The sequence below is a fragment of the Lithobates pipiens genome, unplaced genomic scaffold (assembly GCF_037356315.1).
Source record: "Lithobates pipiens isolate NorthernLeopardFrog02 unplaced genomic scaffold, aLitPip1_a1.2 Scaffold_19, whole genome shotgun sequence".
Classification (NCBI taxonomy): domain Eukaryota; kingdom Metazoa; phylum Chordata; class Amphibia; order Anura; family Ranidae; genus Lithobates; species Lithobates pipiens.
In genome coordinates, this window is record NW_027507764.1 from 362,141,735 (window position 1) to 362,166,939 (window position 25,205).

General features: G+C 40.7%; 1 protein-coding gene across 9 annotated transcripts in view; it reads right to left on the reverse strand.

The window, feature by feature from the left end:
- KIF13A (kinesin family member 13A) overlaps positions 1–25,205 on the reverse strand; it is a 292,610-nt gene that overhangs the window by 104,221 nt on the left and 163,184 nt on the right. For all 9 annotated transcript variants that reach the window (XM_077492249.1, XM_077492248.1, XM_077492247.1 and 6 more), the window contains exons 5-6: positions 6,114–6,206; positions 4,115–4,295 (exon numbers count right to left, since the gene is read on the reverse strand). In XM_077492249.1, coding sequence (XP_077348375.1) covers positions 4,115–4,295; positions 6,114–6,206 — 274 coding nt within the window. The remainder of the gene's footprint in view (positions 1–4,114; positions 4,296–6,113; positions 6,207–25,205) is intronic.

Below are 25,205 nucleotides of genomic sequence, written 5' to 3' on the forward strand. Positions count from 1 at the left end.
ACTTGGATGGTTTTTCTGACGGAATTCTGCTCAAGCTTGGCTTGCATACACACGGTCACACAAAAGGTCGGAACTTTCGACCGTCAAGAACATGCTGACATACAACACTACGACGAGCCGAGTAAATTAAGTTCAATGCTTCCGAGCATGCGTCGAATTGTTTCCGAGCATGCAAAGGGATTTTACGCGTCAGAATTTGTACAGACGATCGTAATTTCCGATCTGAACTTTTTATGACCGAAAAATAGAGAACCTGCTCTCAATCTTTTGCTGGCTGGAATTCTGCCAGCAAAAGTCTGATGGAGCATATACACATGGTCAAAATTTCTGACCAAAAACTCACATCTGACTTTTGCTGGCAGAATTTCTGATCATGTGTATGGCCCTTAACAGAGCTCTCTCATTGACCTGAGGGCTTTAGCAATGCTGGGGATACATACCCCAAATGCTTGCCCTAAGGTCTTTAAGTGATTACAAATTATAATACTTTGGATATTGTAAACTCTGTGGTGCTGCATTGTCTACTTAGATAATACGCTGTATACAGTTTACTGATACACGCACGTTCATGTATATGTACATACATACATATACTGTAAACTAAACACATACAGACTCACTATAGTTGAGAAACTCACAGGACTTGACATGAGAAAGAGATACATTTATTGTGTATTGGACAATCAAAGACTTGCATCGGTTATCCTCTTCCTTCTGTCAGGTCCTGCAAAGCCTCAACAATAGTGAGTTGGGCCATACAGTACGTGTATAGCACTTACGCAATTTATCTTTGATGTGTGCTGGATCCATCATTTGACATTTTATTTATAATATATACAGTTTATACATTGCTTCTGTCTCACTATCTAAATCCAAGTCTGTGATATTGATAGATTTGATTGAAGTGAGAATTGATTTTACCTCTGCAGTGATGCTAATCATACTCTCTAATATACTAACTAGAGGGCAAATCTACATGTGAAATAGAACTCTTTGGCCTCATGCACACTGCACATATTTCTACTCTCCTGAGCACGATGGTGATGGTTTTTTCTCTAACAACACAATGTCCAGGGGCCAATCCGATGCAGCCATCAGTATAAGCACACACAGTGAGTGAAATTGGAAATGGGAATAGAGACAGCGCTATCAGGATATGAGTGGTAACCATGAATCCTCCAGTAAATGACGTGTTTTGAATGCATGCGCTTTGTCAAGTCGGACTTGACAAAGCGCATGCACGTGAAATGTGTCATCATGACAACGAGCTTCTCCTGCGTTCCAAGCTGGTTTGATTGGCAGATCACTCCGTTCCTGCTCTTCCGCCTCTGTGTCGCGGTGAAATCACACGGGAGCCCTGGGAAAGACTCCAGCATGGTTTACACAGCCCTGCACCAGTGGCTGGACGTTGCACACTATGGTGGACAATTTCTATCTCCCTGCCCACCGGACCCAGCAGACATTAGCCTACCAACATCCATCCACACCGGCTTGGTATAGCATTAGCTACAATGGTTTTAACTTCCCTTGTTATAATAAATTATTTTTAGTCTTTACCATTGGCTTGACATTATATTATGTTTTTTTTTCTCTGCCTGTAAATGCTCCTCTTTTAATACACTTGCAAATGCTTATGTGCATGGACACATAGGCTAACAGAGGTGCTTTAAAAACACGCCAAATGCCTGTAAAAGCAGCATTTTTTAAGCTCAGTGTGCATGAGCCCCTTTAAAATATAAAACAGCAAACATGGAAGATATTCTAGTTTTACAGGAAATCAGTTTTGGTTAAACATTATAACAATACTTAAATTTGAAATCTGTAAAGTTCCTTCCGAAGCACAGTCAAAGCCGAATTCTGAAATATTTTTATACCTTCAGCTGCTAGAATAGAATCGTGTAACAACGGTTATCTCTACAGCACTGGACTACAAAAACTCTAGAACTGGTAAGAATTCCCTGAGAAGCAGTTTGAAACTACATGAATTAAGTTACTATATCTCTATTAGAGAGATTTGGTAAATAACTTGTACCAGTACTAATTATAGCAAAGCAGCTGAGCTGTACATAACAAGAGGTATCGTTAAAGTTTCCACGAGTCAGCTAGGAAAGAATTATGAAAGCATCTAAAAATCGGTCAGGGTTAGTGAAGTTTATTACAAATTAGAAAAGCAAAAAAGGAAAACCACAATATGAATACATCAGCAACAGAAAAATCATCAAGGCTCAGTTTACTATAACGAAATGCATTACTTTAAAATGGAAAATATTTCAACTTCAATAAATTAGGGAAGGTTTTTTTTTTTTTAATAAAGGATTATTTCTCTTCTTATCTACTTCCTTGGACTGTTAGCCACTCTATTTCATCAGTCCTGGACCTAAACACAATGCTAATTCCTGCATATTCCATAAAATCAATGGTTCCTGCACTTTCAGAGTCACTGATCCAGATTAGGAGCTCTGACTTCACCTTCTGATCCACATGCTTGTTCCAGATCAAAGTCTCTAAAAATACTGAAGCCACTGGACATGCATGCAAGTGAAGCAACTAGCATTTTCAAAGGCAACCCAAAATAGCACCTGGTGGAGACCGTGCATTCTGAAACCTCCTGACTTCTTCTAGTATTTGAGAACTACGGGAAAAAGGATAACCACTGACTACCATGCACCATCTGAAATGTATATGGCTGGAAAATATGGGTGCAACATGCTACTAAAGGCACACTTAGCTTTTATCTCAGTGTTTCTCAAACTTTTTTCATCTTGCAGTGCACCAAAACGATCTAACAATTTTCACAGCATACCTGAAAAGATGTAACAATTTTTGCGATGAAAAATAGATTTTTACATATATATGTAATTTTAAATTTAATGTGATGGATGCGCCTGCTTTTGAGAGCAAATCAGATTGAAGCAAGACTCCAAAGTCGACAAACAAGCATGCATTTCATCGTCCATTTTAAGAAGCCTCTCTCGCTTTTTCGATTTGATTTCAGTCAATGCTGAAAATCCAAATTCACAAAACCATGAAGAGACAAATGGCAGAATTACTTTGATTGCTTTTGAACTGATTGCAGGATATGCCTTCTTGATTGAGATCCAAAACTTATCCAGGCTCTTTTTTGGGAAATGTTGACTGAAATATATAATTAGAGCGATCAAGTTCTCCCGATATCTCATACGAGTCTCGCGTTACGAAAGGAACCAATGAATGACAGACTGACAGAGATTGGGTTTTTATATATGTTACTTTAACTGTTGCGACATTAAGTTACCATTAAATTTTTCAATATGTTCAAGGTTTCAAATTGCTAGTAATTTTAAATATTTTTCAAAACTCCCACAGCACACCTGCAGATCTCTCGCGGCACACTAGTGTGCCACAGCACACAGTTTGAGAATCGTTGCTTTAACTGCTTATTTTTCTAGTTTGTATATCTGTTTTCATACTATATATACTGTATACCAGGGGTAGGCAACCTGGGGCCCTCCAGCTGTTGCAGAACTACAAATCCCATCATGCCTCTGGGAGTAATTGTAACTGCCAGCCTTGCAATACGTCATGGGAAATGTAGTTCCACAGCAGCTGGAGGGCCCCAGGTTGCCTACCCCTGCTGTATCCAATACACAATATACAATATACAATCTTTGTTTTACAGATAAACATTTAATACATGACAAAGGATTTCCAGAGAACAACCTGCCTTGAGGCTGGCTTTGTCTAACTGAAATTTTGGATTGAGCCATTTGAAAGACACTACAATGAGGCATCCGGTTCTGTATATAAACTGCAGCTTGAGCTATGAAGCTCTGCAAACACTATTTTTTTTTTTTTACTAGACAATCTCTGGAAGACATGTGAAAATTAGACTATATCTCTGCCTACCGGCTAAAACAAAACAAAACCCAAATATTAATGTGCAATATTTTGCAGTTACATGACTGAAAAAAGTTGTTTGTTTTTTTTATTCCACTCCCGACCATGAAAAAAGATTGAAATATGCACAAAACATCTATATGTTCTCCCTAAATAGGAAAAGCTAACATTTCTAAATTTAGGTATGAAATACAACAATGAAAAAAATGAAACATTTTGCATGTGATTTAGCACTTACCCTTTAGGATCTAACAGATCTCGAACCTTCTCATTGTAAATTTCCATATAGGAGACTTCCACTTTGAAGGTCTGAGAGTCATTTTCCAACTCTGTAGCTCTCAGAAATAAAGCACAACAGAGTCGTGGGATAAGGCCAGGCTGATCTGCAGTCCCCATCATGGAGAAGGATTTTCCTGAACCTGTAATAAATAAATACAATATAAAATATCAAGGATAAAAAAGTAGAATATATTATACACAGGTCACACATTAAAATAAATCTGTACTGAGCACCATACAGTATACTGCACAGCTCTTCAAAAGGCTCAGTATGCAAATCAGGAATTATTATTTATTTTATTTTATAGCACAGTATACAGGTACTTATATACAGCGCTTTGCACATATACAGAATACACTATATTACCAAAGTATTGGGATGCCTGCCTTTACACGCACATAAACCTTAACACGGGCCTTCAGTAATTTTTTTCAACTTTACATCTATTAAATCTTCTGCCCTTGCTTTGTTTTAACTTTGGATAGTAAAACATTTTTTTTTCTGCCATTAAATATCTTATACAGCCCACTTCCAGTTTCTTGTCTTGTCGTTCATCCATTTCTTTATGGACCTTGCCTTGTGCATTGGTCCAAATCATTTGGGGGAGGGGGGATTATGGTATGGTGTTGTTTTTCAGTGGTTCGGCTTGGCCCCTTAGTTCCAGTGAAGGGAACTCTTAAGGTGACATTTTAGACAATTTCATGTCCTCAACTTTGTGGGGATAGTCTCTTCCTGTTCCAACATGACCAGTGCACAAACAAGATCCATAAAGACATTGATGAGTGATTTGGGATGGAGAAATTTGACTGACCTGCCCTTAACACGACAGAACACCTTTGAAATGAATTAGAGCAGAGACTGTGAGCCACGCCTTCTTGTCCACATCAGTGCCTGACCCCACAAATGTGCATCTGGATAAATGGTCAAACATTCCCATAGACACACTCCTAAACCTTGTGGACAGCCTTTCCAGAAGAGTTCAAGCTGTTATAGCTGCAAAGGGTGGGCCAACTCAATACTGAACCCTACAGATTAAGACTGGGATGCCATTAAAGTTCATGTTCGTGTAAAGGCAAGCATCGTTGTTGCTACCCCTCTTTTCCTTAAGAGGTCCCCACTTACACTTTGCAGATCTTTAAACTTTGAAGTCCAGAATAGAAGACGCAGCACATTAGCGCACCATGTGACCACAGATCTAGACAGGGGCGGACTGACCATTGGGGCACTCGGGCACTGCCCGAGGGCCCCATGCCACTAAGGGGCCCCATTAGGGTTGCCAGCCTCAATAAAACCAGGGACAGAATGTAATCTGTGTTTTTCAAAAAAAAAAAATATAGCTGCCCCGCTTCTCCAGTACCTTTTCAGTGTGTGTATGTGTATACTGTGTGTGTATATTGTGTGTCTGTGTGTGTATACTGTGTGGCCCTGTAATCTATTGCGTGGGGGCACCATAATCTCCTATTGCCCGGGGGCCCCATAATCTTCTCCTGTTGCCAGGGGCCCCATAATCTTCTCCTGTTGCCCGGGGGCCCCATAATCTTCTCCTGTTGCCCGGGTCCCCATGAGTTGTCAGTCCGCCCCTGGATCTAGATGAGCAAACAAGGCTTATACATTTTTAACATTTACCTCCAGGTGGGAGGTAACGGGTGGGGGTGTGGGGTAGGAAAAAGGCTACCCAGACATCAGCTTTAGAAATATTCCCTTTGGGACAAAAACAATTCACTAATCATATTACACACAAAAAATATTACAAACTATGGAAGTTTATTTTTGTATTCTAAATCCCCGTTTTTATACACTTTATACAAAAAATATTACAAACTATGGAAGTTTGTTTTTGTATTCTACATCCCCGTTTTTATACACTTTATACAAAAAATATTACAAACTATGGAAGTTTATTTTTTTATTCTTCGTCCCAGTTTTTGTACATTTTATACAATATATATTTACCCACCTGTTTGCCCATATGCAAAAATACAAGCATTGTATCCCTGAAAGGCATTATCGAGAATTCCTTCCCCAAGGCACTTAAAAACTTCTTCTTGACCTGCAAAATAATATAGCATTACAAAGCTGTGTAATTTATTTTTTTCCTGTGACACCAATAACATGCATTATGTCTTTCAAAAGCTGATAGAAAAGAACGGAATACAGAACAGTGCCTCCGTCTTCTTGTATGTGTGCCAACTATGGTCAATCACCGAGTGTCATTACTTCCTTTCCTCTTCCGACAGCTGAGATGAAAGTGTGACTGGCATACATTATGCAGCTACTGCACAGCATATAGTGCTGAGGAGGTAGAAAAATGATCACCGTCTGCACCAGGCATCTGATTTTACACACTATCAATGACTAAAATACCGTAACTGCCAAGGATGTATTTACCTTGACAATGTCATTCTTGTGTGACTGCATACCCAGTGTATTAACTAGAAGACCTATAAAAGGGGTATTTATCAAAACTGGAGCAACCATAATCTGAAGCTGCTGTGCATGGCAATCAATTTGGTTTAGCTTTTTTATTTTCAAAGCTTAAAGCGGACCTTTAGTAATTTTTTCAATTTTCCAAGTATTAAATCTTTTGCCCTTGTTGTTTTAACTTTGGATAGTAAAACTTTTTTTTCTGCCAGTAAATACCTTATACAGCCCAATTCCTCGTTCTTGTCTGGTAAAAAGCCTAGGCTTATGACATCATGCAAAGCTTTCTCTCACTCTGGTGAGAGTTTGCAAGGAAGGGAGGGGGGATGAATCATAAGAAGGCCAATGACAGCTGCAGAGCTGGAGGTGTGCCTCTGTGTGTCTGTGTAAATCCAGGAAGAGAACAGGCAGCAGCTTCAGCTGCCCACAGTTAAAATGGCTGCAGCCAGACTTAGTGGAGGGAGATTTCTGCAGCATATTTGGCAAGTACAGAATCACAGTATATATTAAATTATATGCAAAGTGGTTGGGAGGGAAGTTTCAGAATGGCAAAGATGTTTTTTATCACAGATTATGTGAGCAGACTGCAGTTCCTCTTTAACTGAAAAAGCTAAAAATAGAAGTTGATTGGTTGCCATTAGGGTTGCTGATACCGAGCATTTGCAAGTGCTCCGATGCTTGACCTGATACTTGGACAGTTAGGAAGAAGTTACAACACCGATCCCCCTGCACAGATTTCAATAAAGCATCTGACAGCCGCTTCTCCTCCTCCACCCCCCCCCCCCCCACAGCTTTCAGCTACTTTATTGAAAGCCATGCAGGGAGATCGGTAATTGTAACTCCTCCCCACTGCCGCACCAATCGTTCCTGACTGTCCTGTGTCCTCCTCCAGTCCCCCTCTGGGTCCTCCGTGTGCTCCTCTGGTCCCCCTTGGCCCCCTCTATATCCTCCTCCTTGTTCTCCTCCAGTCCCCCTCCATTCATTCCCCCTCTATGTCCTCCTCCTTGTGCTCCTCCGGTTCCCCCCCCCCCCCCCCCCCCGTGTCCTGCACCAGTCCCCCTCCATGATCCTCCACCCCCCTATCCCGATCTTTCAGGATGGAGAGCCAGGAAGAAGTTGGTATATATTTCATTTACCGGCTTCTTCCTTTTCTGAATGGACAGAGTCACTGACTCTGTCCATTCACAACTGAGCATCGTAAACTATGTTCATGAATGGAGAGGAGCTGCTGTCTCCTGTTTATTCATCATCAGTGCAGATGAGGCTGCTGAGAATGAGACTGGGGAATCTGTGTCCTTAGTAGTGCCTTGACATCTCAACAAAGCCCCCCCCCCCCCAACAGGGTTGATTAAAAAAAAAAGAAAAGAAAAAAAGGGAACATTGTAATAAATACATATTTAAAAGTAAAACTAATAAAACAAAAGTTAAAGAAGCTGACAATGTGCACTCCCCCCCCCCCCCCCCCGAAAAGAAAAGCATTGTTAAAATATATATATATATATATATATATATATATATATATATATATATATATATATATATATATATATATATATATATATATATATATATATATACAGAAGCCCACTCTTACTCTTCGACTATCCAATAAGAATCCCTCTACTGGCTGCTAAAGTGCAGAGAGCACTGAATTCTCTAATGAATAAAAAAGCGGAAGCTGAATTGTAAATTCTGTGGGTCATGTGGATGGAAATAGTCCTTAGAGTCCTTTTTTAACTGCAATGAATATTCTTTAAACCCTGGAGCTTACTGCTAAATATCCAATATAATGTATAATGGCTCACTGCGGTGTGACCGACCCTCTCCTTATCCCAATCAAACAACAGTGCTGCTCAGATAGCAAGAATGCTGGTAATTGGTGCACTGTTTGGGGTAATATGTCAGACTGAATGAGAGTTGGACCGCTGCTTTGTGTGACAGAGCTATAGTCTGACTCTCTCCTTAGTAAGGATGATGGATGCCTGCACAGAATCCTGATCTGACCCTCCCCTGCCCCTCTCTTTCAGCACTGGGGTCACATTAGCTGAGTGATGGAGAGAAATTGAAGTAGAAGAGAAACATTGGAATACTAGTCAGTACCAGTGAGCAAAAGTGTAGTTGCTTTGGTGGAATAAATCACCTCTAAACGCTGGGTGTCCTATGTGTGTGGATGTTGCTGCATTATGTAAAATTATTAGAATAGTTTTTTACAGTTTAGAATGTGCTGCCTCGAGGCTGTCCATAATTTTAAAGGGTGCCTTGAGATTGTTTATAATTTTAAAGGGTGCCTTGACCAAAAAAAAAAGTTGAGAAACAATGCTCTAGATTACTGTGGCAGAGTACTTACCAGCTTAAGTTTAGACAGCACAAGGGATGTTACTTACAATGAATGAAAGTGTCCCTTTGTCAGGGCTGGGCTCAGCCCTTCCTTTTCTAAACTGTCTGCTCAGCTGTTGGCTAATTGCCAGCTCTCATCTCTCTCCACAGTTACTCAGCTGTTGATGATATCCTGCTCGTCAATCCTGCCTACTTAAGCCGTCCAGCCCAGAGGATCTCTGCCTTCGCCTTAGTCAACATCACAGAAACGCTTGCCTACATTCCTGTTAAAAGACTTGCTTGGCTGACATCTCTTCTGGCTCCAGATCCTGCTTGCTGTTTTACTATGCCCATCTCCGGCTCCCTGACATTTGGCTTGTCCGACTATCTGTTCCAGTTCCTGAACTCTGGCTATGTTTTGACTATGTTTATTCTATTTACTTTTATTATTAAACAAGTGTGATTTAACCATACTTCTGTCTCAGTCTGATTTCATGGTTTCGGACACCCTTGGGCTGCTGGCTGTAGTTTTAGCTGAAATTTTCAGTCATCTGATCCCCCCAAACCCCACTGCCAGAATATTTAAGTTCTGCGGGGGTTAATTTGAGCCAAGTCATGTGCAATCCTCAAGAGTACTGAGTAATAACCCTCACACAAGGGACACTTCTCATTGACGGTAGGTAATGTCCCTTGTGCTGATTTTTTTTTCAATAACTCTTTAATTAAACTAGGCTTTATTACCCAATGCAGCACTTACTAGTTAAATAAGGACTAAAAACATCTGATTTATTACTGGATGCATTACAGTAATGAATCCTGAGGATTCAATTGGGCTTTAAGCTCCTGCAGCCGAGACTTGACCACTGCATCCCTGTCAGGTCTCACCAGGCACTGACAGTAATACATTAGAAATTTAACAAGTGAGAGCTTTGATGTGTACAGTATTATACATTCACATTTCTGCCAAAGCCACCAGGTCACAAAGTTAATTAATCTAAGCAGACTGCCTAGTCTTGGAAAAAAAAAAAACATCCTAGTTGGCTGTATTCTGTATTGGCAGAGTTCTGTATCTTTTTTTTTTTTTTCTTTGTAAGCTGCAAATTCTATCATGTGCTTCATTCTGCTTGCTAAAAAAAAATGTAGAATCATGTATCCCACACCTTCACCTTTTACGCCTGATCCTAGCTGCATGGCCAACAAAAAAAATAAAAAATAAAAAATAATGAAGTAAACCACAGTTGTTTTCTGGGGAAAAAATAAAGTATGTTGGTGGATGTAGGAATTAGAATGAAAGAGGAGTAGGGTAAAACCAACTATACATGGATCGAAGTTCAGTCATTTCAGCTGGGACCATCTTAATCTATGTATGGGCAGGCTGGTTGTACAGGTCTCAATTTGCCGATCGACTTCTGTACAACCAGCCTGTTGGCAAATTTTCCCATGATCAGTGCTGCCACCTATAGCAGGCAATACAGATCAGTGTATTTTGACAGCAGGAAACCTATAGCGGGCAATACAGATCAGTGTATTTTGACAGCAGGAAACCTATAGCGGGCAATACAGATCAGTGTATTTTGACAGCAGGGAAGTCTCCCCGCTGTCTGAACACAATAACTCAGTGGGGAGGAAGGAAAATGTCTCCATTCCCCCATGAGCACACTCAATGTGGATGGGGGAATCAAATAATTTTTCCCATTCAACCTGGTGGTTGAATGAAAAAAAAACAACAATGAATCATGCATGGACCGTGTCAAGAATGAGAGTAAAATTCTTTACTTTGAAATATGCAAGAAGCATAGGGTTATCTGCATATTTATTAATTAGTAAACTATCACCTTGTAAAACAACCCATTCAGTTTAATATAGAAATAATAGGCATATACTGTAAAAAAAAAAAAAATATATATATATATATATATATATATATATATATATATATATATATTGTAATATTTGGGGGTTATTTTAGCTTAAAGGTAGAGCTTACCAGTGAGCTGGATCCACACCAGATGTCGTTTAAGGGCTCGTAGGCCCACTTTTATTAAAGAAAGAAAAGTCAGATAACAAAATAGTTGCCCACACAGGGGTTTCAGCTTTCCACAGCAGTAATGTATGTAGAACCAAAAAATACCAAGCCACCTGGCTCTCTTTAGCAGCACTGCTGCTCAGACTTCTGCTGCAGCCCTCTTGGCTCTTTAACAGAGTTCCCGTACACCCAGTACCTCAGCACTCTTTAACAGCTTCTCTTTCAGCCCACAAGCTTGGACCCTCTGTCTACTCTGACAGACCGACCTGTGCAGACATGCACACTTCTTCTCCCTTACACGCCTGGACTCCTCGGGAGGGTGGAGCCCAGAACCATGGTGTTGGCTTTGTTTTAAGCCCAAGACCCACCTGTGCAATCATCCAGCCAGACTGCTGGCTGTTCCCAAAACCCGGTCCCAGGATTGGAGATTCCGAACTACCACAATATATATATATATATATATATATATATATATATATATATATATATATATATATACACATTCCAATCAGAGCCGATCACACTCTCCTGTCAGGCGAATTGGATGCGGTTAAACCCTCATTCAATTCACACTAGTGTTAACGCAGCCTCAAGGGAAAACAATGCAAGCTTTTCCTCCATGAAGTAGGTCAATGTAAATTTACACCATATTTACACCAAATTTCTATTGGGGGCATAAGTATTTATGAAAACCATTGTATAGTGGTTATTATATAAAAGGTATGGTTTACTCCAGAGCCCACAAAGTTTCTAAAAATCCAAAGTATAGTCAAAGTGGACACATCACCTCCTACCCGATACCTGACCGATCACCAGACTTTGCATGCCTGCTTGGAGATAGGTGTCTATTATTCACTAGGAAAGAATGTTGACCTCCACAGCAGTGCAAAGCCAAGGTTTTGAGAAGTAAAATGTTGCCCGGCCTGGCATAGGAGATGGTATTTACAATACCACAAACATCTGATCTGAAGTCTGTGTGGGGCCTATAGTATTACTGAGGAGCGCATGTTAGTTGAATGCCTAGATATTCTTGACAGTAAGTCTATTTTCACAGAAAAGAAAGTCAATTTTCTAAAATGAATTCATTATACGGAGTTTTTAAATCCAAATAGTACCAAGTAAAATTCCAATTCAAATTTTCCCTAGCAGTTAAAAAAAAAAAAAAAAAGCTTTTAGTATGAATATTTCCATATTTGAAAAAATATGTATTTACAAATTATTTTATGAGTAATAATTGGATTTATGTCATGCATTTAGACTGGATTCACACCTACTGTATGCATTTTTAGTGGTTTTTGCATTTTGCAGATTTGCACTACAGTCCATGTACCATGGTTTCCTATGGAACACGTTCTGTAGAGGAAATCTGCAAAATTGAAAAAACACTAAAAATGCATAGGTGTGAATCCAGCCTTACAAAAGGTGCTACATTGTTTTCCCAGATAATTAGACAATTTTTAAGGCCTGGTTCACACCTATGCATTTTTTTGTGCGTTTTCAGTTTTGCAGAAACACACTGTGCATTTTATGTAAAGGGTAAAGGACCAGCAGGTTGTGTTTTTTTGGTTCCATAGACTTCAATGAAAAATGCAAAATGCATCTGGAATATGCATCAACTGCAACCTGCATAGGTGTAAACCAGGCATGAATTAAAGTGACCTGTCAAAAAAAAAAAATACCTCCATTCAGTAATAAAAAAAAAAAAAGCTAAGTTCATTTTTAAAATGTGCTATGTGCAGTTACTGAAAGTTTTTTTTTCAATTCTTTATTTAAAAAAACCAGAGTACAGTGGGCATACTAAGCAGGAAGACAGATCTCTGTGCTGTCCCAGTTTGTCCACCCCCATAGTTAGTAAACACTCCCAGGGAACACACTTAACCCCCTTCCCTGCCAGTGTCATTAGTACAATGTCAGTGCATATATTTAGCACTAATCACTGTATTGGTGTCACTGGTTCCCAAAAAAGTGTCACTTAGTGCCAGATTTGTCCACGGTAATGTCGCAGTCTCGCTAAAAATCGCTGATCGCTGCCATTACTAGTAAAAAAATATATATATAATAAAAATGCCATAAATCTATCCCCTATTTTCTAGACGCTATAACTTTTGCACAAACCAATCAATATACGCTTATTTTTAACAGAAATATGTAGCAGAATACATATTGACCTCAATTGATGAAGAAATTCGATTTTTTACATTTTTTATTGGATATGTTTTATAGAAAGTAAAAAATATTGTTTTTTTTTTTTTTAAAGTCAGTCTTTTTTTGTTTATAGTGCAAAAATACAACTAAAAGAAAGCTCTATTTGTGGGGAAAAAAAGGACATTTTATTTGTGTACAGTGTCACACAACTACGTAATTGTCGCAGTGCCGTAGCGCAAAAAAAATGGCCTGCTTGGGATGGGGGTAAAACCTTCAATTTTTAAGTGGTTAAGGCCCGATGGCCAAAACACGTTGGGCTTTTTGCAGCTGTTACGTGTGTTATTTCATTAAAGAAAGACTGCTAATTGATGGTATCCTGAGTGCCTACTTATTCCTCCAGGGATTCATGCTACACAGAGACATCGGCAGCTTGACAGTCTGAGTACTGGCTTGAGTTTTCCAAATCATATTTGTTTGTAAACCTGAACCTTGGTCCGTGATTTATACTGTACATTTTGTAGTGCGGATGCATATTGTATAAATAACCAATCATGTATATGTCAAACAATGTACATCACTCATCTATACAATGTTCTAGGCTTCAAATCCACAGATTGTTAGCAGGCTTATAGTGATTGACACTTTTTAGTAGCATGGCTCTTAGGCTGCATTCACACTTCAGCATTTTGAATTGCGGGCAGAGATTTGAAAGCACTGATGTGTGAATGGCAAATCAGAGGACCCACATTTGACATGCCATTCATTTGAATGACACCTCAAATCGCTGCACGGTTCTGCCGCGATTGTCGTGCGATAAATCACGCTGCAATTGTGTCTACACGCATTGCGGGAAGCATGTTGTCCAAAAAAAAAAGAGTTCAGGAGCTACTTTTGTGTGACATGGGTGATTGCAGCACGATTTATCGCGCAATAATCGCGGCAGACCCGCGACAAGATTTGAGGTGTCATTCAGATGAATGGCATGTCAAATGCGAGTCCCCTGATTTGTCATTCACACATCAGCGATTTCAAAACGCAAACAGATTGGGGGGGAAATCTGCCCCTGATTCAAAACGGTGAAGTGTGAATACAGCCTTAACCCTTGTACACACGGTCGGACATTCTGACAACCAAATCCGTTGGATTTTGTCTGACGGATTTTGTCCGAAACTGTTGCATACACACGGTCGGACAAAGTTGTCGGAAAATCCGATTGTACATAACGTGATGGCGTTATTTCGTTACACGGGACTACGTTCAGGCTAGTAGCCAATAGCTTTGGTCTAGGAATTTGATCTGAGCATGCGTGGCACTTTGTCCGTCGGAGTAGGTTACACATGATCGAAGTATGTCCGATCGGAGCATGTTGTCGTAAAATTTTATAGACAAGTTGGAAAACTTGGTCCGTCGGATATTTCGATGGAAACAGTCCGATGGAGACCACACACAGTTGGATTATCCGACAATACGGTCCGATCGGACACATTCAGTCGGAATCTCCGACCGTGTGTACAAGGGCTAAGAGAACTAGCCCAAGGCACAACAAACTGCCCCGAATGGATACTTATGTTTTGCTTTACTGAAAAGCTAGACAAGCATAAATGCAAAAGAATTTAAGTGCTTAAAAGGTTATTTCTTCTATGTAGTCACTATACGCAACAGCATCCCCCCAAGCTAATCAGATTTTAAAACGATGCCCCCACTTCTGCTAAAATACCTGTTGGCTATTTCGGCAATGACAGAAACCTTTCAAAAAAACTGGAAATGTTTTTCATGGTTCCATCTTTGCCTCCTAACTAGGGTGAACCTGCCATTAGGATTAGTGACCCCCTAGTTCTAGTGCTACAAAAGGAAGAGCTGTCCATTTCCTGAGGGTTGCACATTGCTCTCTCCTGTCACAGCCGTTAAGCTCATCTGAGCCCTCACTGTGCACGAAAAACATTATGCTCCCTCTTGTAGGAGATGATTGTCCTAATGGCTTCTCCAAACTAGTAAGCAGACAGGACAGAGCCATGAAAAGCATCTTTCAGTGTTACTGGCAGGCTTCTGTTATTGAAAAAAATGGCCTACAGGTATGTTAGCAGAAGAGAGGCTTAGTTTTAAAATCCGAATAGCTTAGGGTAATTCTAGTGTGTATAGCAGGGCAGGAGCGTAGATAAGGGGGGGTCAGGGGTGTTTAAACCCCCCCCAGGGCCAAAATCAAATGCATAGTGTCCCTGCTCTGCAGCCACACATGGCACCAGCGACAGGCAGTAATGCAGTCAGTGGCACACAGAGTGTAATAATGCTGTTGCAGCAAGTGTAATAGATCATCAGGCATTCCCGCACGTATGTTGTGATACACCGCCAGGCCAGTCTGCCAGGCTTGGGCTGAAGGCTGACAGATCTATCACCAGGCAGCACAGTGGGAGCTGGCGGTGCGTGTAGCCCTGCCCACTACACACACTATGTATTCCCGTTAGCTAGCAGCGCCACTCCCACCTTAGGCTTGAGAGAGGAGCTTTGCCTGGACCCTGGAGCGCAGAGTGTTTGTAAAGTGTTGTGTAGCCGCCGGCCCCCCACACGGATGCTGCTGTCCTGTCCAGGTATGTATCTCTTTCTCTTCTGGCCTAGTCTCAGAGAGTGTCCTCAGACTTACCACTACTCAAACTGCTGTGCTGCTGCTGGCAATCTGCTGTTCATAATAGATAATCGTGAGTCAGTGAGAGACTGTCTGTGATTCTGTGTGGCAACTGGCAAAGTATGTGATTGAAGCTGTGTTTTCTATTGCTTGTGTTACCGACAGTCCAGCCTAGCACTGCCAAGCTTGTTGTGGTGTTCACCGGCTTACTGATTCAGCAGTTGGCACAACAAGTCTGCCAATGCCAGAACCAAGCTGGACTTTCTGCTGCTATCAGTGGCATGCCTTGGCCCAGTTTTACCCCTGGTTCATACATATGATGCATAGGAAACGCTGTGCTCCCTGTGCGTTTCCGCCACCGCATTGCAATCACACTGTGTTTTTGATCTGCTGCAGGTGTCAATTCAAAGTTAACAACTTCCCAAAAGAAGGTCACAAAAGCAGTACTTGTCTGAACCAGATCGCATGGTTAGGTTTCAAAAAAAGGTGCCTGCACTTCTTTGGTGTAATGTGGTGCGATTCAGCCCATTCAAAATGGACTCAAATCTCACCACACAGAATTGCATGTGCATTGCACAAGAATGTGGTGCAGTTCCTGTGCAATTTACATGCAAACTATAATGTAAAACCAGGCTTACTGTGTTGATTGCGGTGCAATCAAGGCCCATTCATTTTGAATGGGCTCAAATCAAACCAAAGTCATGCATACACAAATTTTGGAACCGCACTGCAACCAGTTCGCATGGTTGCTTTGTGAATAAGATCTGGTGCAGGCAAACACACTGTGTTTTGCAACCTTTGTTTGGTGTGTCGTTAAGATAGCACTGACACCCACTGCAGATTGCAAGGGGAGTAAAATTTGAATGAGGTGCATGAAACGTGTGTGGATTGAGGGTTTCCTGCATTGTAGTGTACCTCCACATATCTCCTAAGCAGTAGTGTGTTTTTCCTCTGCCAATGGAGGAACGTGTAAAATTGCACTCCTCCTTGCACCCCCTTAGATGTGAACCTATCCTAAACCTATCCTAAAGAGAAGTCAGTGTATTCAAGGCTGGTCATTTTCAGTTCATTGTTTTTTTATCTTTATTCTGTGATTAATTGAACATTAAGCTAATGTGAACACAATGAGTGTGCTGCCTTCCACAAGATGGTGCCCTTTGTACCTGCCCAGTAAGATTGGCTATTACAGGGCACCATCCTGTGGTAGGCAGTGCAGTCCTCCTTTTTTTTAAATCTGTAAAAGTTAAAAAAGTCAGTGCTCTGTCTGACACAACATGGTGCACTTTGCACCATAATAGCCAACCTTACTGAGGAGGTGCAAATGGCACCATCTCCTTGTAGGTAGGCAGCACATCACTTTGCACCTATTCAGTTTTGACACTAATACTGGATAATAGCCAACAGCGTTCATAAAAACTAGAAGAAGGAAAAACTGAAATCAGATTTTCTAAAGGACCTGATAAAATACAATTAATGCTGTGTACGCATGATGGGAATTTTGGTCGGAAAAAGCTCTGATGGTTTTTCTGATGGAATTCCAACGTGATTCCGCTCAAGCTGTCTTGCATACACACGGTCACACAAAAGTTCTCGGAACTTTCGACCATCAAGAACGTGGTGACGTACAACACTACAACGAGCCGAGAAAATTAAGTTCAATGCTTCCGAGCATGCGTCAAATTATTTCCGAGCATGCGTAGGGATATTGCATGTCAGAATTTGTACAGACGATCTGAACTTTTTCCGACCAAAAAATTGAGAACATGCTCTCAATCTTTTGCTGGCTGAAATTCCGCCAGCAACAGTCAGATGGAGCTTACACATGATGGTATTTTTCTCATCTGACTTTTGCTGGCGGAATTTCTGAGTATGGGGCATAAGAATGTGATTGCTTAGTAGGGGCAACACATATAGTTTTTCCTTTTTCCAGTCTTTATAATTTTGGTGCAATTTATTTTATTTAAAAAGACTTTTACTTAGTACCTGCTGCTGAACCCCCCCCCCCAGGGGTCCCCAAACTTTCTAAACAAAGAACCAGTTTATTGTCCTTCAGACTTTAGGAGGGCTGGACTGTAGCCAGCGGGAGTGGGAATTTTCCTGGCATCAGTGGGAGTAAACATTATCACATTTGGTATTAGAGGGAGAAATAGTGCCAGTTATTGGTGTCAGTGGAAGAAAAGATGCGCCATTGTTGGTGTCCGATGATAGTGTCTCTTATCAGTGGGAGGAATGGTGTCCCAAGTGCCAGATAAAGGCAAGCAAAGGGCTGCATCAGGCCCCCTGTCCGCAGTTTGGAGACCGCTGGTGTATAGTGACTACTTTTTTTTGCATACAAAGTGGACTAACCCTTTAAACAAACTTTTATGCCGCGTACCAACGACCAGACTTTTCAACATCAAAAGTCCGACGGAATGATTCCGGCAGACCATTCGATCGTGTGTGGGCTGCAGCGGACTTTTGATTTGCAAAAGTCTGACAGACTTTAGAAATGGAACATGTTTCAAATTTTTCCGCCAGAACTCCGCCGGACCCAGTTCCTACCGAGAAATCCGCTCGTGTGTATGCTAGTCCGACGGACAAAAACCGACGCGAGGGCAGCTATTGGCTACTGGCTATGAACTTCCTTATTCTAGTCCAGTCGTACGTCATCACGTTCGAATCCATCGGACTTTGGTGTGATTGTGTGTGGCCAAGTCCGTTCATTCGGAAAGTCCGACAGAACTCTGTCAGAACTCCGTCAGAATTCCATTGAAAGTCTGTCGGACCTAGTCCCTCGAAAAGTCTGGTCGTGTGTACGTGGCATTACTCACACTGGGGCACAACTCCTCTAGTTCTGAGTACATAAACCAGAAAATGCTTTTGATGAAAACATCTAACTTGTATCACATGATGAAGGGTGAGTAGACAAGGAATGTTTTCTAAAATACTGGCCGCAATCCGAACCATAAAGCAAAATAAATATACTAGACAAACTCCACACAGCATACAACATGCTCGCAAGATTTATTTGGATTTAGCTCATTACATGCTCTTTCTTCATGAACCAAGGAGGAAATATGAGGATGACTTATTTGCAGCGAGAGTTGGAAGCTCCAACCACGGTATAAGTAAAAGTACTGACCAAAAATACCACACATGCTTATTATTGGGTTTTATAGATCTCAGTGCAGTGAAAGTACAGCTGCAACGGCTTGAGGATTTGCAAAGTGAAGGTTTCAAAACACTATTAAAGCAGAGAGCTACAGTGAGGAGATGATTCAGACAGCTTCCTAATAAAATACACAGCATCAAATATATGCTATTTAACGAAGAATTAGGAAACGTCTGAAACAAGACTGCAGGAGATTGGCAGCACTGAGATGCAACAAAGGATAGAATTTTTTTTTATGCAAATTATGCACTATGCTTTAACCTCCCTGGCGGTATGATTATTTCGGATTTTAGGTGCTAAAAGCGGTACAATTATTTTGCATGAAAATTTGGCGTTTTATATTGTAGTCCTGTAATTCTTAGGAATAACTCACTTAAATCTGTCCAAACCAGAGTCTAGTAGACATCCTGGGTATGATAAAGTTTGAAAAATGAAATCATAAATTATAATATAATAAATAACTATAAATAATTATACCAAATAATAATATAACAATAATAAAAATTATTCAATAATGTAATCAAATCAAAAACACTGAAATTTGCTCAGTTGCAGAATTGTCACTGTCATTACTTTTCAATATTTGATGACGGATCTCCCACAAATCATTATCGCTCAATTCTGCGAGTGATTACAATTTATTATCGCTGTTTTCTAGCTGGTCTAAAATCAGGGCCAGTTTTGGTTGCTATGGACAATCTCCAGTTTCCAGGCATAAACAACAGTTTTTATAATATAAAACTGCATGCAGGACACTGGGCAGACCACTAGGGACAAAGGGGATGTGAAATTATTACATACAGCAATGTAATCTGTAAAATTACATTATACTGTATGTATACTGTGTGTTTTAGTTTTTGAATTTGGCGCCGTTCTCCGTCCCCGTGCGTCGCAACGCTCGCAGGGAATGGAGATCGGCTCCGTGATGAATCGAGCGGAGGACGAGCCACTCGTACAGCGGGGGGACATCGCTGGATCCAGGGGACAAGGTAAGTAAACCTCCTCCTGGATTCAGCAATGCGGTCCCGAGTCTGGCTCGGGGTTACCGCTTTTGGTATAAAACTTCCACCCGAGCCAGACTTGGGAATACCGCCAGGGGCGTTAAAAACCCTAACCGCTCTCTTCAATGCGGCTCGATCGTGTATCGCTCGGCAGTGGAGAGACACAAGACCTCCCTCTATATTTCTCTGGCTTACAAGAGTGGAAGAGGTAAATAGGATGGAAGACCTGATACTCTTGGTTCAAAACCGGCAGGAGATGTATTCTAAAACATGGGCTCAGTGGAATATATTAAAATTTTCAGGGAAGGGAAAGGCTCTGTTTGCCCCCAAGACAACCTAAACAGGGTGTGAACGTAATCGAGAGCATCTAACCCCCTGCTGTTGGCTATACTTGTACTAAATTTGGACGACCTTTTTTTCTTCTCTCTCTTTTGTCTTATTCTCCCCCTTTTTTTTTCTCTTTTCTCTGTTTCTCCCCCCTTTTTTACCCCCTTCTGCTTATTCTTTATGGTAAGGTTTGTTTATAGTATAAAGGTGATTGGGAGGTAAAGAATACCCTGACGACCCTTATAATCCATGAAAAGATGTCCAGCATCGTCCATGACTCCCATGCAAAATTTCTTAAGGTATGGGCCCCGTGGTGGTCCTTTGCACTCCCCAATCTGAATTCATCTAGCCTAGGCCTCTAGATTTGAGTTGGCCCCGCCTCCAGCCTGGGGGACACCCCCCTTTCTCTTTCTCACCCACTTTCTGTCCCTCTTGTTTGCTGCTCTGCACCTATCATCCCACCTCCCCACCCCCCCTCCCCCTTTTTTTCTCTCTCTTTTTTCTTTCTTTCTCACCTTTGCCCTTCCTGATTTTAGTTTTGTCCTTTGTCTAGTTTTTACTGTTGCTCTCTTGTTTGTTGTGCGGCTAACCCTGCACCCCCTTAGCCCCTGGGTCTCCCGACTCAGGCATAACGCTCTGGCCCTGACTCTAGCTGATGGGCCAGTGTCAGTCTATAATTTAAACCCTCATAACATATGTTCTATTTTGTGTTTTCCGGTGAGCCTTTTCTTACGTTTCATGATCACATCCCCTGCGTGGGAATTTGTTATCTGGTTCTTCCCTTGTATATTTCAATAAAAACATTGTACCAGAAAGGTGATTGGGTTTAGGGTTTTATTTTCTATAACATCTAGAAAATCATATTATCCCTATATTCATGGTGACAATGACCAATTAAATTTAGACAGCAGAATCTTTAATTGATAGACTAAGAAAAATTGTTAAATTGATATACTCTGTGTAGGTTAGCCTCTGTTCAATCTATTTATGTATTCACTTAAAGGAATATGTTGCTATGTATAAGTGGGATGATATAAATAAATAAAGAATTTATAAAAACCCTAACCACATTCAGTTACAGTTTAAATCTACTTTAAATAGGTTTTTCACTTTCACTAAAAAAGTGGGGAATCCATCGCTGGCTTGCTGAGTTTTTCTAGCATTCTTTTTTTCATAAAAACGCTAACCCTTCCAACAAAAGCAGGCTAATGGTTTATAAACAATTATGTAAAAGGTATATATAAAACCCCCAACACAGTTTTCCTTTGTTTCTAGCATAGCAACCTTTATAAATGAGTGGACGCCTTGCATAGACATTTCCATAGTGAAGGTGGAAGACATTCCCTCATCTTTCTATTTTTATGATTAGCTGTCCTTGTTATCTGTGAGTCACAGAATAAAGATTGGAGCTCTGGCAGGTGTACAATGCACTGGGCAAGTTCCTGTGGTATAACACACATCTTTGTAAAATGTAGCTTAACAAATACCTTTACAAGCCCATTTAACATCTATCCATTAGCACTCCCAAAACCAGTGGAATCCTCCACTTTTTTGGACTCCCTTATTAAAGAGTAACATCAATTTTGTTGTAAAAAAAAACTTGTTTCTACTCTGAGGAGATAACTATTTATTTGAGCATATCCTATGCAGACTGATTATAAATGGAAGGGTCTGGTTTATTATATTCACCTGGTGCGCCCTTAGTGTTCAGATGAGAAAAGTTGCAGTGTCTGCATTCCTTTGGAAGTATTTAACGTGATTGTAAAATATTTTATTAAAATAACAAATATGGTATACTTACCTGCTCTGTGCAATGTTTTTTTGCACAAAGCAGTCCCAATTGTCCTCTTCTTGGGATCCTCCCTTCTGGGGTACTCCATAGCAAGCCGATTCCCCCCATGCGGGCTCATTCCTGAGCCACGTTTTGTGTATCCGTTGACACACAGAGTGCAGCTTGGTCCGGCCCTTCGCTCTCTCCTCACAGGCTGTGATGGATAGCAGCAGGAACCAATGGCTCCTGCTGCTACCTCTATGATCAGTGAGGAGAGAGACAGCAGAGAGTCGTTGCTCTCTGGCACAGCTCTGAATCAAGATTTAGGGGGGCTGGGGTAGAAGAACACAGAAGTTCTTTTTTACCTTAAAGCGGTGTTCCACAGAAAAAAAAATAATTCAATAAAATTCCTAAAAAAAACAAAAACAAAAACATTTGGAATTTTTTTTTAACTCACCTCTAAATGCCTGTTGCTAGAGGGTCCCTCGTAGTCTGCCTCCCTCAGTGCCTGGGCTGGTGACATCACTTCCCCTAAGCGCAGGAAGGGCTCAGCTCTGCCCCCTCCCTCCTGTCAGTCATCTGGGACACATGACAGATCCCAGATGACTGCGTGGCCAATCACGCCACACAGCGCCGCTCACGCGTGCACAGTGGGTGCCCGGCTGTGAAGCCACAGCCGGGTGCCCACAGTTAGAATGCCGGCGCTACCGAGCGGAGGGGGGAAAGAGCAGGGCTTCGTTCCCCCGCATCGCTGGACCCCGGGACAGGTAAGTGTCAGATTATTAAAAGTCAGCAGCTGCAGTATTTGTAGCTGCTGACTTTTATTTTTTATTTTTTTAAGGGGAACTCCTCTTTAATGCGGAGAACCTTCTATCTTTAGTACCCCTTTAACCCTTAGGGAATATCTCACCAAAAATGAAACCTCTGCTGCAGGGGATGACTGTTATCTTATTGCAGACTTCTAGAAAAATCAGCGAGCCAATCACAGAAGCAGGATTTATTTTTTATTTTTTTTAACTTTATTTATATCACATAAGTCCAGAGGGGTGGAACAACAATTACAGGGAGCAACAAAGACATTCATTTCTCACATAGATATATCTTATATCCTATAGAGCATATTCCATTTTCCTCTTCTTTTATATAAATAAAACCAAATTATTTCATTTACACATTGCATATTCCAATTTATATATATTATCTATCTATTCCATTCTTATCCATTATAATTCTTATTTCCCCCAGTTATAACTCCCCCAGACTTCCCTCATCTTTTATCTATTTTCCCATTGCCCCAACTAACAAAAATAAATAAAAAATATTATTATTATTTACCCCCTTCCCCCACCCCTCCCTCCACCCTGCTCCTCTCCCTCTCCTCTATCCCCTCACCTCCCCCACAAGAGACAAGTACTTCCCAGCCCCCATAGGGGGGTTCAAACGCATTCAAGTACGTGCGGACTCACTCCTCTGCTATGTTCCTCATCAGATTCTTCCCTTCCTCAGAATTCATAAATGAGTTCCAAGATCTCCAAGTTTCATCATATTGATCTTTTCTATCTTGGGCAGAGAGAACTAAGTCCTCTATGGCACCTACGTTTCTTACTCTATTTAGCCACATTACAATTGAAGGTGGTCTGGGGTCTTTCCATCTGAGTGCAATTCCTACCTTAGCTGCATTAACTAGATGGCATATCACCGATTTCCTATATGTTTGTAAAGGTATTTCTGTGCAATGAAGCAAAAAAAAGGCCGGATCTTCTGGGATCTGGTATGATGTCAATTTTTGAGTGATCCAATCACACAAGCAGGAAATTACATTTTTGGAGGCATTCACCAGGTGTACAGAATGCCTCCAGGTTGCCATATTGTATTAAATTTTACATTAATACTACAGCACTGCAGATTGAAATGGAAAGGTCATTTTTAAATTACAATAAGGTTTGTCTAGTAATTGTATATGCTATATTATATTTTTTTATTTGCTATATTCTTTCCATGAAAGTAGGGTTACTCTTTAGGGAACACATAGTATGGCTCCGAAAACTCCTATGGGCAATTGTAAGAACCTGACCATTCAACTGTGTACATTAAAAGCAAAGAGAAACGGGACTGTTCTTTGGTTGTGCTGCAATACCAAATTTCCAGGAGCTGCTCGGAGTAAGCATTCAGTATATGTGTCTTCCATTGAACTCTAATGATTGGCCTTGAATCTTCTTCTGACTGACTGTTCCCTTGGGAATCTTTCTGAGTATTGTTTAGACCAACTTGTATATGTGTACCCTGCTTAGTTTACCAGTCTGGAACCTGGACTCTCTTTGCTTAACATTGAGCTGACCATGAGTATTCTGTCTCTGCTACTGTCTATGGTTTGCTCTATCAGTCCTGAGGACCTACCCACGCTCGCATCTGTCCTATTTGTTGTCAGCTGTTGTCCCTGGAAACACAGATAGTCTACTTAACTCTGTGACAACAATTAATCATGTCAACAAGTGTTCTAAGCCAAATTTATGCTGCCATTCTTCTTTGCTAAAGAAGGCCAAATGCCAGCTGTATTCCAGGGCCACAAAATTGTAATTCATTCACCCAGGAATGGGTGAAGCCACTAAATGAAATTTAATTCTACAGCTAAACATATCATGGTAGTAAAAACTAGCATCTCCCATGTATGTACAATTAATGCTGATGAAAACATCAAATTCAAATGCTTAATAAATATCCAAATCATAAATCAAATATATTTTTTGGACAAAGGCAATACTCATTGCATTCAAGTCTTTCTCCTTGATTTTTACTTTTGTGACTCATGCAATAAAATGTATTTTGTTCACACAGGCTCATTGTAATTCCTGATTCTGGGCCAAATTCCTACAGCATCCAAAACTGTTTTTCTAAGAGACTGGCAATACAAGTACTATTTATTGAAAAATCCTGAAATATGTACAATAAATATATATGTACACACACTGCCAGTGACTGATTAATCTTTTCGGGATCTTATAGATGTTTTAGGAAGCTTTGCTAAGCCAAACGTCATATCTAACAAATGGTCAATCTAGATGTGATGTTAAAATGTGAATGTAAAAAACCAAGTGATCACGACATGTTTTTGCAAAAAGAAAAAAATATACCACTGAAGAGTCTGAAGGCAGTGAATTTCAAAGAGCATATGGTATAAACTTGTTTTATACGACACATAAAAGGGGAAATAAAAATGGGTTTTGAAGTCTGTATGTATAAGCCACAAGACAAAACAATGTGCACATTACGA